General features: G+C 41.1%; 1 protein-coding gene across 10 annotated transcripts in view; it reads right to left on the reverse strand.

Moving 5' to 3' along the window:
- Nucleotides 1-14,779, reverse strand: part of Txndc16 (thioredoxin domain containing 16) — an 89,042-nt gene continuing 74,263 nt past the window's right edge. For 8 of the 10 annotated variants that reach the window (XM_040735748.1, XM_040735744.1, XM_040735746.1 and 5 more), the window contains 4 exons: nucleotides 13,224-13,362; nucleotides 10,259-10,419; nucleotides 8,905-9,095; nucleotides 1-1,087 (listed from right to left, as the gene is read on the reverse strand). In XM_040735748.1, the coding sequence (XP_040591682.1) occupies nucleotides 822-1,087; nucleotides 8,905-9,095; nucleotides 10,259-10,419; nucleotides 13,224-13,362 (757 nt within the window). In that variant the 3' untranslated portion in view covers nucleotides 1-821. Of the gene's footprint in view, nucleotides 1,088-5,890; nucleotides 6,041-8,904; nucleotides 9,096-10,258; nucleotides 10,420-13,223; nucleotides 13,363-14,779 lie in introns of all 10 variants that reach the window. The other 2 variants (XR_005873220.1, XM_040735749.1) reach the window with 2 other exon arrangements.

Below are 14,779 nucleotides of genomic sequence, written 5' to 3' on the forward strand. Positions count from 1 at the left end.
TTTAAGAAATTAATTTACTATAATCAGGATAAGACAGCCACTCATTTTTCATATACCATAGGAACTGGGCAAATTCACAAGACACTGAGATACACTGTGCTACAGGCTAAATGGACATGGATTAGAAGCCTTGGCACTGCTGACATATGGGAAAGAGAGTTCTTTGATGGGGAAAGCTACCCAATGTAGGGAGCTTGGGAGCACCCCAAGCTCTGTCCGTAGATACCAGTAGCACCTCTAAGTCATGACACTGAAGCTGTCTCTTCCCACTAACAAACACTCCCTATGGTCAGAACTGAAAGGTGCTGATTTTAACATGACCACAAGAAAATAAATACAGCCGCCAGCTACGATTCCACTGTAGCTGATGGTGACTCGGCAGTCACATTCCAGCTTTGATTCAAACACATGTCATGGTTAGCATCAGGTGAATCATACTGGTGTTTGTCTGACAGTGAGCTGCCAATCCCACAGCCAGGTACCATGGGGACAGCTAAGCACTAGAAACAAGGCTCTCTGTGGTGAGGAATGGCAGTAAGTACAAAGTAAGTACTCTACTTTGAAGAATTCATGTGGAAAAAGCAAATCTCTCAATATTAATAAATCTATGTGGGTTTACTTGCTGGATGAAATACATTTTAACTCCATTTTACCTGGTCATTTATGGCTCTGAAGGGTAGCTACTAAGAAACTTTACATGTGTTATTTGTATCACAATCCGGTTGAGTGGCGCTTGTCTAGACTTGCAATGATTCAGTATTATTCCTTAACAGAGTCAGCCCGGAGTTTCTCGAGAAAGAAAGGCAGCCCTCGAGGCCCCATCACAGTTCCTTGTGGGGCCGCGAAGGCTCCCCCGCCTCCCTGGGCGCGATGCTCCTGTTCCAGTGCTTTACTCTGAGCGTTTCCGGGGGCTCTCTTCTGGGGGCCGGTCCACCTCCCCGCGGCTGCTCAGCGCTCGCCTGAACCTCGGCTGCTTCCATACACTCCGCCCCTTTCTTTGCAGAAGCCTGAGCTGCAGGGGCATCCATCATACTTAGGAAGTCAAAAGCTGGGAGAGGAGGTTTCCATGCCTGATCAGATATAATTGCTGGAAGGAAGGCACAATAAGGAGTATTACCAACTAGCAGAGATGAAATCACCGTACTTTATTTTGAAATGTGTATTTGTGGGGGCCTTTATCAGCCCTCTTCATTTGCATTTGTGTGGTCGGTGGTTATACAAGGGGAGCATTGCACACTTCCCAGCATGCATGCAGAGGCCAGAGAAGTCCACTGCTTTATTGCTCTCCACCTTATTTTTTGAGGCAGTCTCTCACTGAATGTGAAGTCCGCCATTTTGGCTGGCCAGCAAGCTCCCAGGATTTGCCTGTTTCCTCCCCTCAGTACTGGGGTTACAGACACAAGCAGCCATGTTCCACTTTTACACAGGTGCTTAGGAGCTGGGTTCAGATCTCTGGCTTTCCCAAGTGCTGAAGCATCTCCCCAGCCTTTAGTTACATATTTTAGTACTGTATTCATACTCTACTTATTTTTCTGCAGTGATTAAGTATTAATAATAACAAAAAACATTATCTTATTACCAGCTAAACCTTGTTGAAGATTAAAAAAAATAACACTACAGATAGACAGGTACAACTTAAAATAGCAAGTTTCTTGCTTCCCTCCCTAATTCAGATTTTTTTTAAAAACTGTTTATTGTTCAAAACAAGTAAATTGATGAGCAGTGATGGCATATTCCATTATCAGTACTCAGGAGGCAGAGGCAGGCAGATCTCTGAGGTCAGCCTGATCTACAATGTGAGGTCCTGGGCAGCTGAAGCTAAATCCTGTCTCAAAAACAAACAAACAAACAAACAAACAGAAAAGTAAATCTAGCACTTACCACAGCATTTCAGCAGACACAAATAACAGAAAGACATGCATGTACTCTAACTTTCCCCATGAGAACCTGGTCATCAATCATTAAATCCATGTGAAAACACAATGAATGGGGCTGAACATGAGGAATTTCAGATCTCATGCAGTTTACATGTCTTACTTTGTTGTTGCTGCTGCTGTTGCTGCTGTTGCAGTTAAACAGAATAGCTAAGTGTGGGTCGATTACAAAGAGAAGTTTATTTGAGCTCGTGGTTCTAGAGTCTTGGAAGTTCAAGACTCATCCTGTTTCAGTTTAACTGTGAAAGCAGAAGGGCAGTCAGTTGTGCTAATATCTAAGTGCCTACTAAGTCTGGAGTCCTGTTACAACTAGGTCTAAGTGTGTCTAAAGGTGCACATCTGAGTATGTGTGTGCATGCAGGAGTCCTCAGAAGTCAGAATACAGGTTGCATTCCCTAGAACTGGAAGTACCAGCAGTTGTGAGTCACCCAGTGTGGACACTGGGGACTGGAACCCAGGTCACCTGCAAGAGCAGTAAGTGCTCTTAGCCATTGAGTCATCTCTCCCACCCCTGAATGGCTGCTTTGTAAGTGACTATTTTCTTCTGCTTAATTTTATAGATTATACTTTTCGTAAAGATTTTTTATGGCTTTTGGGGATAGTATTTCTTTTTTTGGTTTTTCGAGACAGAGTTTCTCTGTATTGCTTTGGAGCCTGTTCTGGAACTCACTCTGGAGACCAGGATGGCTTCAAACTCCAGAGAAGTGCTGGGATTAAAGGCGGGAGCCACCAACGGTTTCTCTGTGTAGCCCTGGCTGTCATGGAACTCACTCTGTAGACCAGGCTGGCCTACAACTCATAGAGATTTGCCTGCCTCTGCTTCCTGAGTACTGGAATTAAAGGTGTGCCCCACCATGGCTGGCTCTTTAACTAGTTTTAACCATAGTATACCTTCTTGCTCTGGTTTGTCTACTTTGAAACTCAAATTGAAATCTGATCAGCATTTGGCCATGTTGGAAGATGTGTCCTAGTAAGTGGCATTGGTTTGTGCTAGCGATCAAACTCAGGCCCACATTACCAAGTAAGCCATCTCCCTGGCTCTGAAAAGTAACTATTTCTATGAAGCATTCCAGAAAAAATATTTAACATTGTTACTCATACTAGTAATGCCTTAATCTTGATGCATTTTCTGTTTTTAAGTCAATACCCTTTCCACACACTTTATAAGAACAAGTCTATTTCTTTAAAGTTAATTATAGATGAGTAGTAATTTTAAAGTGCCATCAAGTCAAAGGAACTATAAATACCCAGTAATTAGATGAATTCCCTTAGATGGGTGTCATGCAGTGCTCTATTATTTTAAAATGCTGCCATACTATGCAGAGAATGACAGACTTTGGAGAACTTAGCCCTAAATAGGATGCCTTTATCAAATTCCTCCCCTTGATGCTCACTGATCTACACAGAAGAGGTGTCTTGGAAGACTCTAAGAAAACAGCATCTTCAGACACAAAAGGCCTGATACACATCTGAACTCAGAGATTGAGACAACATGCTGAGGCTTGCACCAGTCCAAACCAGACAAAACCCCAGGACAGAGAAGGGATGTGGATGAAAACTTCCATCCCTAGTCAAGAAGCTATTTGCAATAGGTACCTCTTGGGAGAGGGAAGATCAGTTTTCTCTATCAGAGTGTCACCAGATATTATCAACTACGCTCTATGGCAGGCTCATATCATAAGCATAACTTATGAGATACATTAGCTAACCAAAAAGTTTACTAAAAATTATTTGGCCTAATTAAAGTATTTTTGAGAAATAAACTCTGTAAGTAAGCATATGAAGTAAGCTTTTAGAAATAAGTTGTGATAGGAGAATTTATATGATGCTATATGCAGAAATAATAAATGCTCTGATATTAAAACTTGGGAGTCTCTTATAAGTCACTTGTCTCTGTAAGGTTCAGAAGCATAAACAAAGCACAGTTAACTAGAGCAGAAAAGCCCAGACAAAAGTCTGCACTGCTCTATGCTGCCCGTGCTGGCAGACAGTTTCTTCTATCCAACTATACCAAACTTGAGACATCAGGGAGCACTAAATTATGTTATTCATAGAACTCAGGCTTCAAACTGGTACTGACAAATGACCACATTACCAAGTGAACAATGGAGGAAATACGTATCTGAATGTAGTAAACAGGCAAGGGGTAAGAATGACTATCTAATGTGCGGAGTGCCAGCCTACAATCCCATGGCCAGAGAGTCTGGGAAACAGAACCTTCATTCAGTAGCTGATGGAAGCAGAGGCAGACTCTCATGGCTAAGCACTGAGCTTAACTCAAGAAAGCCAGTGACAGAGAGGGAGGCCAGATGACCGAAGGGGTTAAGATTGGGCTGGTTTAATCCCCAGAAACAGCTGACCTGACAAGGGTTAGCTCTTGAATCCCAGACTGATGTCTGGGAATCCAACATGGGACTGATCAAGACCCCCTGAATGCGGGTGTCAGTGAGGCGGCCTAGGTAATCTACTCAGCCTTGGGTAGTAGATCAGTATTTATTCCGGATATACAAATGGACTTCAGACTCCCATCCAACAATGAGAGATACGCTCTCACCCTGAACTCGTGGGGGAGGGTCTAGGCCCTGCCCTGGATGAAATGACAGACTATGGACACCCCCATGGAGGGCCTCACCCTCCCTGGGGAAATGAGGGGATATTGGGGGAGGTTGGTGGGAGGGCATGGGAGGAGGGGAGGGAAACAGAGAGGGACCTGGAATTGACATGTGAAGCAACCTTGCTTCTAATTTAAATTTAAAAATAAAAAAAGAAATAAAAAAGAATGACTATCTACAGTTGCCAACATTCACCTAAATGTTTATTAAAGTGTCTTCAAGGAAAGTCTAGTTTAAAGGAAAGAGAAATGCAAATTTTAAAGGATAACCAGTGGAGCTTAACATTTCAATGTTGCTAATTATTTGTTGAGGGAAATATTAGAAAGGTCTTAATGTTCTCAATTGAAAACAAATCTGTCCTTTGATCATGCAGCTAATACATTATTCATGAAATTACAAGCTACATAAAGAACAGTAGCAAATACTTCTTGAACCTTTATTATATGCCAGGCATTACTAGTTCAATCATCTTTCCATAGCATTGAAAAGTTGGCCAGGGCAGAGAGAGGCTGGGTTACTGGACAAACTTCTACATCAACTCACAATAAGAATGGCCAGTGGACACATCCCACCTGCGCTGCTGGTCACTCCCACTGTTTTCCTAGAATGTCATTACAACCCTAACCCTAACCCTGACCCTCTCTCAAAGTATGGTTAGCAGAAACTTGCCTAATTAAGAGTGTCCAGTCTGGCTACCACAGAGGGACACAACACATATGAGTGTGCCATTAAGTCTTGTAAAACCTAACTTAAGAACAGAAGCAGGGCGGTGGTGGCTCATGACTTTAATCCCAGCACTTGGAAAGCAGAGGCAGGTGGATCTCTGTGAATTCGAGACCAGCCTGGTCTACAAGAGCTAGTTCCAGGACAGCCTCCAAAGCCCCAAAGCCACAGAGAAACCCTGTCTCGAAAAATCAAAAAAAAAAAAAAAAAAAAAAAAAAGATCAGAAGCAGACATACAGAAATGATGGAGACCCTCAGTTGGGTGAGGTGCTGAAGGCATTAAAAACTGCACAGAAGGGCGCCACACTCTCAGAAAACTCTTAGAAGGACTGTGATTCTTTCAGAATTACCAGCAACTAGATCTCAGGAGGTCCTTGCAAGGGAAGAACTATCTTTCACATGTTACAAAGTTCCTAAACATATCACCTTACTTGGCTATTAAAGTAACTTTGTGATGTATCAGAGTAGGAACGAGGCATCTCTGCATAGCAGAGGAAAAAACCAACACTTAAGCATGAAAACTGGGTCATGAGCTCATGGCTGAGTTTTGAGCACCCATCAAAAGAACAGAGTTTTTTGAGATGCACCCATCTCTACTTGAAGAGTCTATAGGGCTTGTACCTGAGAGCGAAGTGGCAGCATTCACATGACGCTGTAAGGAGGCGATGCAGACAGAATAAGCATCTGGAGAGTGCAGGAGCTACAGGAGACAGGGTGCACTCTCACACATGAGAAAGGACAGGGAGTCTCTTTTCTACATTGTGACTGGTGCTAAAACAGTAAAAGCAGGCAATTTTCTCAGTTTCTAGGAAAATATTACAGTCAGTGAACTACCTTAGAAATTAAAACAAAGTATCATCAAGCTATCATTCTAAAGGGATACAAGATAGCTGAAACAATTTGGAAAATGAAGAATGGAGTCAGAGGAATTAAATATCTCCATTAAAGAAACCTACTCCAAGGCTACAGTAATGGTGTGGTATGACCACCGAAAGGGGCATGTAAACTGGCAGCCGGGTGGTGCACAGACAGACACATGTGGATGACTGCAGTGTGGTGGAGCACACACAGGGACATGTAAATAGACAGGGCGGTAGAGCACAGACATGCCAATTATTTTGCAATAGCATTACTCATAACAGCCAAAAACTGAAGGCGCCCTATCACACGATAAACAGATACACACCATGTAGTATCTTCGTGTGGTAAAATATTATCTGCCCACAAACAGCAATGACTGCTACAGTTTATTTATTCTTTAAAACTATACCCTAAGACATGGAGTCAGATATAAACACCCACATGTAATATTATCTCGTTAGTACTACACATTAAATAGTAAAGCTAGAATGGTTTATGACTGCTAGAATGTCAAGATATCTATATTCCCATGTTCGCTATAGCATTACTCATAATTGCCATGGTTTGAAGATGACCTGTCCATCAAAAGATAAGTGGATAATGAATGGTGAGTGTATGCAATGGGATGCTATTCGTTCTTTAAATAGAAGGAATCATGTCATTTGTGACAATGGAGGTGAACCTTCAGAGCATTACACTTAGCAAATTACTCCAGACACAGGAAGACAAATACAACATGACCTCACTTAAATGTACAATCCTAAACTAACCAAGCTCATAGAAGCAAAGAAACCAGAAGTTACAGGGGAAGGGAGACTACAAATGGGAAAATGATAGCCAAAAAGCACAAAACTTGTTAGACAGAAAAAGTGTTCTGGAACTCTGCTGTAGAGTAGGGACTGTACTAAATAGTACATTACACAAATAAAAAAATTCTTAGCAGACTTTTCTCCTTTTTGTATGTATATATTAATGTATTGTGCAAGACTATGTTTGCATATATGTGGATGTGTATGCATATACATGTGTGTGTGTGTGTGTGTGTGTGTGTGTGTGTGTGTGTGTGTGTGTGTGTGTACACAGAGACCAGAGATTGACCTCAGGTGTCTTCCTGAATCATTGTCCACTTTAACTATTGAGGCAGGGTGTCTTGCTTGAACCTAGAGCTTGGCAGTTAGCCAAGCCAGCTGGCTCTGGGATCTCCTGCCTCTACCTCCTGCATGCTGAGGTTTCAGGCAGGTAGCCTCACCCCCCAACTTATGTAGGTACTGTGGATCCAAACGCCTGTACTCAAGTCTGTTTTACCTGGTAAGCCATCTCTCCAACACAAACCGTAGATTTTAAATGATCTCATCACAAAGAAATGATAAGTGTGTGGGGTAACAAATGTTAATTAGCTTGATTTAATCGTTCCATAATACATGTATATATCAAAATACCACGCATATCATAAATATAAAGATTTCCATTTGTCAATTTTTAAAAATTGTCTCTGGGACTGAGGAGAGTACTCAATGCTCAATGGTCAGAGTCCCTTTGGACCAAAATCAAAGTTGGACAGACCTGGTGCCTATAATCCCAACATTCACAAGGCAGAGAAGGGGAATCCTAGGGCAAGCTGGCTAGCCTAGTCATAATTAGTAAGCTCAGGGTTTGGGGAAGAGATCCTACCTCAGTAAGTGAAGTGGAAAGCAGTTAAAGAAGACATCTAATGTCAACTTCAGGCCTCCACAAGCACAGGCATTCATACACATCTGAACACGAACACACACACACACACACACACAGAGCATGCAAAAACAAAAACTGTGACACTACAGTAGAGATTTAGGTTGGAATTCACACTTCTTCATTTGCTGGTTGTGACTTTAAACTAGTTATTGAACATTCCTACAGATACACTTCATGATTGTCAGGAGAATTAAATAATGATGAATCAACATCATACACACCATAACATTCAATTATGTTAGCTACTATTATTATTAAACTTTAATGATATTTCTATGAGCAATACCTACACCACATCAACTTCCAATGGATGGAGAAGTAGATAATAAAACTCACTTTTATTAGCCATTATAACAGCTAATTTGGTCAACAGAAGAGTATGTGTTGATGGAGACATCTTCAGTTTGAAATACATGTTTTTAGAATACTCAGAATCAGAGTTTTGTATAATAATGTACTATTCATAAATTACTCACTTCCTATAAAACCAGATATGTTCTTACAGGTATAGAAAGACAACAAGTTAGCTGGGTGGTGGTGGCGCACGTCTTTCATCCCAGGGCTCAGTAGGCAGAGGCAGAAGAATCTCTGTGAGTTCAAGGCCAACCTGGTCTATAAAGTAAGTTCCAGGTCAGTCAGGGCTGTTACATAGAGAAACTCTGTCTCAAAAACATATCTAAATAAATATTTAAAAATAAAGACAATAAGTTGCCGTGCCTAAGAAAAGACTGCATGCAGACTGTCCTGTACACCTGCAATTTAAAGATGCATGAAGCAGGGGCACAATGGATTTTGACTTTGGTGGGTCAATATAATGGCAATGTATACAAGCACCATGGACTGGACAAATCAGAATTCAGGCAGTGGTCTCCATTTGGGACTTTAAGATCCAGACTGTCCACAGAAAATGCAACTGACAGACTAGTACTTCCAGCACATACAAAGAGCTCTCCTCATTCTCATCTTTATTGGTTATGATTAACATTGAAAGCCTAAACAACAAAATACAGAATTAGATGTACTGAAGAAAACAGAAAACTTACTGATAGGATTTTCTAGTCCCGCTTCTAACTTTTTAAGCCACAGCATCAGGCTTTGTTCCGTTATAGACTGGACTGAAGGAAATGCATACACTTGGCCACCTGAATGCAAATTCACCAAAAGCAGCTGAGGGAGCGGGGGCAGGTGGCCAAAATATACCTTCAGAATTCCCCTCCCCACAGGAGTATTCTTTCTGCAAGAAGTGATGAGTGAATATGTTAATTATTTCTTCTATGACAACAAAGAAGAAAGTAATCATTTATAGAGCTGCAAACTTCAATTATTAGTCCGCCAGTGAGCTTATGAACAGACCTCTCCAAAACCAAGAGGTCTACGATTATATTAGCAATCAAATTCTTTTAAAGTTTCTTTGTGACATCTATCACGGGAGGAAAAAAAGACAGCCAGTGATTTCCATAAAAATCAAGAGCCCAAGGCCTTATCAACACTACTTGAGACAATCAATAAGTTCTCCTTAACGTTTACCTGGGTACCTCATTGTGTGTTAGCTCGAAACTAACCTGTCACATAGCTACAACAGGACACTCCCTTTTACAAAGACATCTTTCCCCTAAGATTGTCCTTTGCTGGGGAAAAGGGTTAGGTTAATCTCACATTAAAGAGCTACAAGGAACTACACCTTAAAGATGTCTAGCTTCCTAAAGTAGCACTTTTCACATGACATAAAACACTACTTTAGATACCTACCATGGTAGTCACCTAGGCAAACTTGCCTTGAGTGAGATGCTATGCTAATACGACTCTACAACAAAAATGAGCATTGCCACATTTCCGCTGCTTTTCAAGTGAGTTTTTAAGTAGAAAGCATGTCTTATGGGTTATGTGTATGAACTGTATTCAGACATTTAATGCTGTACCTGTCATTCGTCTAGAAAACATGCCAGAAAATACCACTTAGGGATGCAGTGAATAAAACCCTTCTCTAATGATGTGGGGTGACTTCAACCACACAGAAACAAACTAAAGTTTGTAAATATCACAGTGCTTATTTCCTTATTTGCCATTGTTTTCAATGAACATCAACTACTTTTAAAATCATAAAAAATATTGCTTACAATTATTTTAGAATCAGAGTTGAGTCTAAACAAGGTCATCTTGTGACTTAACTGAGAAAGGCACTTATAAAAATATCATGATGGTGAGTTTGGTCCCATGTTAACTACAAAAGTTGTAGAATTTCATTTACTAATGAAAGTGGAATAACTGTATTTCCTTTATGTGGCTCAGAGTAGCCTTGAACTCGCGAGTGCTGTGGTTACAACTACGCACCACACCACAGGCTTCCCCCGCCCTTTACCTCTTAAGTGAAAACAAAATCATTCAACACACACTCACAAATTTAACCAACAAGGGGTAAATGGTTCCAGCTGCTTCTGTCGCACCAGTGCTAGAGCTGCATTCCTATACTGAGGGTCGATGCTGCCATCACTGAACAACATGAGCAATGGTCTCTGAAGTCTCAAGTATGCAGGAAGAGTTTCCACAGTGATTTCTGGCTGTTAAAAAAGAAGCTCATGAATCCCTCAAACAAAAATCATAGGCATGATACAGCATAAAGCAGAGACAATGATCAAGTCAATCATGCAATTTTAGTCCATAAAATGTAATTCAAACATTTTCATTCAGAGATTTGACCACAGTAAGTAAATCTTAAGTGCTTCAAATTCAGTCCTACCCCATGGTAATGAATTATAGTCAAAATAAAATTGCTAACAAATTTTAAGAACATATTAGGCAGTGGTGGTGCATGCCTATAGTCCCAGCACTCCAGAGGCAGAGGCAGTCAGATCTCTGTGAGTTCCAGGCCAGCCTGGTCTACAAAGTGAGTTCCAGGACTGCCAGGGCTACACAGAGAAACTCTGTCTCAAAAAAAGGAACAACATTAGCTGATTCCTCTATAATAATTCGTGCTGAACTCTGGATCCAGATTAGCTAGTACACACATAATAATAAAAAAACTCTTTTATACTTCCCTCTAGTAAAGTTCTCTGGTTAAAACCTAAGCTAAAGATTGAAACTATAACTTTTTCCCCACTATCCATGATTAGCTTATTTTTTTCAAACATAGGAATTTTTTTGAAGATGAAAATAATTAGAGGTGTGCTAAAACAAACCCCAAAGCCAATCTTACCTCTTCTGAATTTAAAGCAACTGAGAGGAATTTAGTAAAGACTAAGTAATCTAATCTACCATTTTACTACTATTTTACCACAGTATCCTGTTGTGGATTCAGCGCAGTCGTACTGCGCCCCCTGGAGGCACCTGTGAGCTAGAAACATCACCTCCCATCAGATGGAAGATGTTCTCAGAGGCTCAGTGGGGGAAGCAGCTTAACCAGAATGCAGCATACTGCCTCCCAGCTTCCTATTTCACTGGGCCACTAGAAGCCTCATTAGCAGCCTGTTCTAGATGATGCTGGTGACCTTTTACAGTCTTACTTCTTCAAGCATCATCAAGCTGGCCTATGCCTCTCCCTATCCACTTCTCAAACTGCCTTCCCTCTGCCGATCATTTCTCTTCCACTTCTGTCTCTTCATACTTAAAATCATCATCCTGCATTTCCCTACACCACAAGCTAAGTACTAGGGCTTTTTCTTCAAATTGCCTGGGCTGGCTCTCTGTGCTAACTACTGTCTATCTTTGACACGGGTCACATTCCCCTCCCAAATGATGAGGATGACGACTTCCGCCAACTCATTTACTAAGAACTAAGAAGCTTGAAACATTGTGCTGGGCACTTCTTAAGGAGCTTTCCTGCAGACAGACAGTTTATACACTAGAAGGGACAGGTATTCAAACTGCTGTGATCCCTGAACACTTTCCATGTTTGACAGTAAAGAGGCTGATCTGTCAAAAAGACATGGGGGGGGGCTCAGAATCTGAGGAAGTGTCACTTTGATACAATCCCTGTGTAAAGAGTGAGACCCTGACAAGCTAAGGTCCGCACTCCAGCACAGAGTGACAGATACTGAGAGATATGGAGAGAGCAGGCAGAGAGGGCATCAGCAAGCTAAAGGACGACAGTGTAGGGACGGCAAAACACAAGAGCAACTGTGGCAGCAGACAGGAGCGCCTCAGCAAGCCTAGCTCCTGAGATATGCAGATGTTGTACAGGACTAGTGACGTGGACAGGCTGGCCTACTCTCAGAAGGATGACTAGATAGCACAGGAGATTGTGAAAAGCAAGGTCAGTGATGGACAGTCTCCTTTCCTTTACCAGCCAAGGAAGAGAGACCAAGATATCTGAAACATGACAAACACCCACTAACAAGAAAGCAGCTAAGTAAGCATGGAACATTAACACAACTAAATATTGAGCAGATGTTACAAATAAGCACTTACATATTTTCCTTCATGAAAATATATTTATGATAAAAAGATACAGATAATTGTTTTTAGATTTTTGGAGAAATATATTCTCAAGTTTAGACCTGGAAAAGCTACAGTTGAGTCTAATTTCCTTCTCTTAATTTTGTATTATTTGGAAAAATATAGTTGTATGTTAAGGTAACATTTCCTTAATAGCATATCTCCTAAAAAATTACTGTAATAATGATTTAGAAAACTACATCCTGGAAAATATAACTCAATTATTTGACTGATTTTAGCCTGTTAGTTTAGCAGGAGGGTCAGGGGGTTAGATTCACAGGAACAAAGAAAACTCCTTTAAAGACTACACTTATTTGAGTACCTAACGTATCAGTATTTAGGTCATTGTGACAAAAAATACGATGGGGGACTATTCACTCAATATTTATAGCTGATAATAGCGCCTGTCATCACTTTAGAAATGCAGACAGATAAATGTGCAATATTCTAGCTACTAAATCAAATCTCCAGGTTTCATCAGTTGAGGGCACTAGCAAGGTGGTAGGCATTTTAAAGCTACCAATTGTAACAGTAGCTAAAGCTTTCTGAGCATCTGCTACAGGCCAGACACCCTCTACAAAGTGGCATTCCTCTGTCATGTAGTCTGCCCATAGATTCTGCACCTTACAGATGGGAACTCAGAGCAGCAAAGGTACCAATATGACCTGGAGTAATTTGCAACCAGGAAGTCTGCATTTCTAGACCATCTGCATTGGGACAGGTTCACCCTACTTTGGCCCCAGAAGGCCATGAAAATTTCAGCAGCAAACTAGAGAAACTGTGTATAATCAATGAACAGCAAAACCAAACCAAACAAGGACTCAGCCACAAAACATGACACCCCAGTGCCTCCGAAAACTGAAAACTTGTATGCTAGTAGACATTACCATTTATTCATGTATAACATTATTATCCTATGCAGTATACTCACAAATGCTTCCAGTGGTGCATTTGCTAGTATCCGAACCATTTCTTGCACTGGGGCAGTGGCTAGTGGAACACTCTCTATTCCACCTTCTCTGGGCCTGGCCAGCAGCATGGCCGGGAGAGGTGCAGCATATTTATTTGACCTATAGAGAAATACACTATTCACAACCAAAATACAGCAAGTCACCAAAAACATAACAATCAGCCCAGCACCTCCTAGTGGAGGCAGCACACGGAAGCTCACTGCTAGCTAGGGAGACGACATAAGCTACAATTCCCACTTGGTGAACTGAGGAAAGGGGATCATGAGACTACAAACTGTCTCAAAAACCAAATGTTAAAACTTTAAAGAACCCTAGTGCTAAGAAGAAATGTATCTCAATTTCCAGACAAATTTGTATGTGAGGTTATCTGAGAAAGTTTGAGAGTCTTGACAATCTCTGTTAAAAGAAAATGGCAATAATCTAAAGCTGACTTCTCTACAACTCGCCGTCAAGACAATGCATGGTTCTCCACCTTTCTGGATTGCTTGCCACAGGCCCAAGTAAGGCAGGGCACCGATGGCAATCCTACAATCTGTCAGGTACAATAGTCATGGCTCTATCTATCTTCATTGAACAGTCAGAACACTTCTAAAAGTAGTGTTTGTCACCCTCTCTTAGAGCTGAATGGGGGTCAGAGAGCAAAAACCAGCAGACACTGGATTCCTGAGGTCTAGAGACAGCATATGAAGAACCCACTTTTGCTACTAAATCTGATAAATCCCAGATCCTCTAGATCAAGTAAAAATTCTTGTCCGCCATTGCCAGGAAAGGAGGGAAAGGTACAGACGATGCGGCATCATGAAGGTTGGAAAGAGCCTGCTCCAGACCACCTGGACGGGGCGCAAAGTTGGTGAGCTGGCTAGCTATGAAGCAAACACTCTGGAAATAGACTGGCCCAGCTCTTTATAACTTAAATGCAAATTAATAGCAGAAAATAGTAGGTGACTACAGTTTACCAGACAGATAGATCTCCTATTTCCTGGTTTAGTACATACCTTCTATTAAAAAAAAAAAAAGGAGGACTCATTTCGCAAAATGAAAGATTTGAGCTCAGACATCAGAATTAGTAACACCGTAGCTGGAAAACTGAAAGCGCAAACTACTGGTACTTAACAAGTCCACTTGCATCAGAAAATGAGCTGTTCTTGATGAATATGGTGTTTATTAATACAAATATCCAAATGTACAGTCCAGGCCTTCATAGCAATATACCAATAAAGTATACTGGTAACCCACACCAATCCTATCTGCCATTGGTAGAACAACTGGAGTTTAGTATCTTTTTTACATATTATTTGGTGGAAATTAAAAACAGCAATCAAGAAGTAAAATTCTCAACACTATAAAGACTCCAAACACAACTCAAAGCACAAATAACAGGATCCAAAGATGAAAACTTTTATAGGAGCAAAAATAAGTATGATCATTTCTGTAGGTGCTTCAAAAAGATCACTCCTACCAGCACTTCAAAGGGGGTATTTAAAGAATCTAACAGCATGGCGCTTCCCAGACATCT

Source organism: Mesocricetus auratus, unplaced genomic scaffold, assembly GCF_017639785.1.
Source record: "Mesocricetus auratus isolate SY011 unplaced genomic scaffold, BCM_Maur_2.0 Super-Scaffold_100048, whole genome shotgun sequence".
Lineage (NCBI taxonomy): Eukaryota > Metazoa > Chordata > Mammalia > Rodentia > Cricetidae > Mesocricetus > Mesocricetus auratus.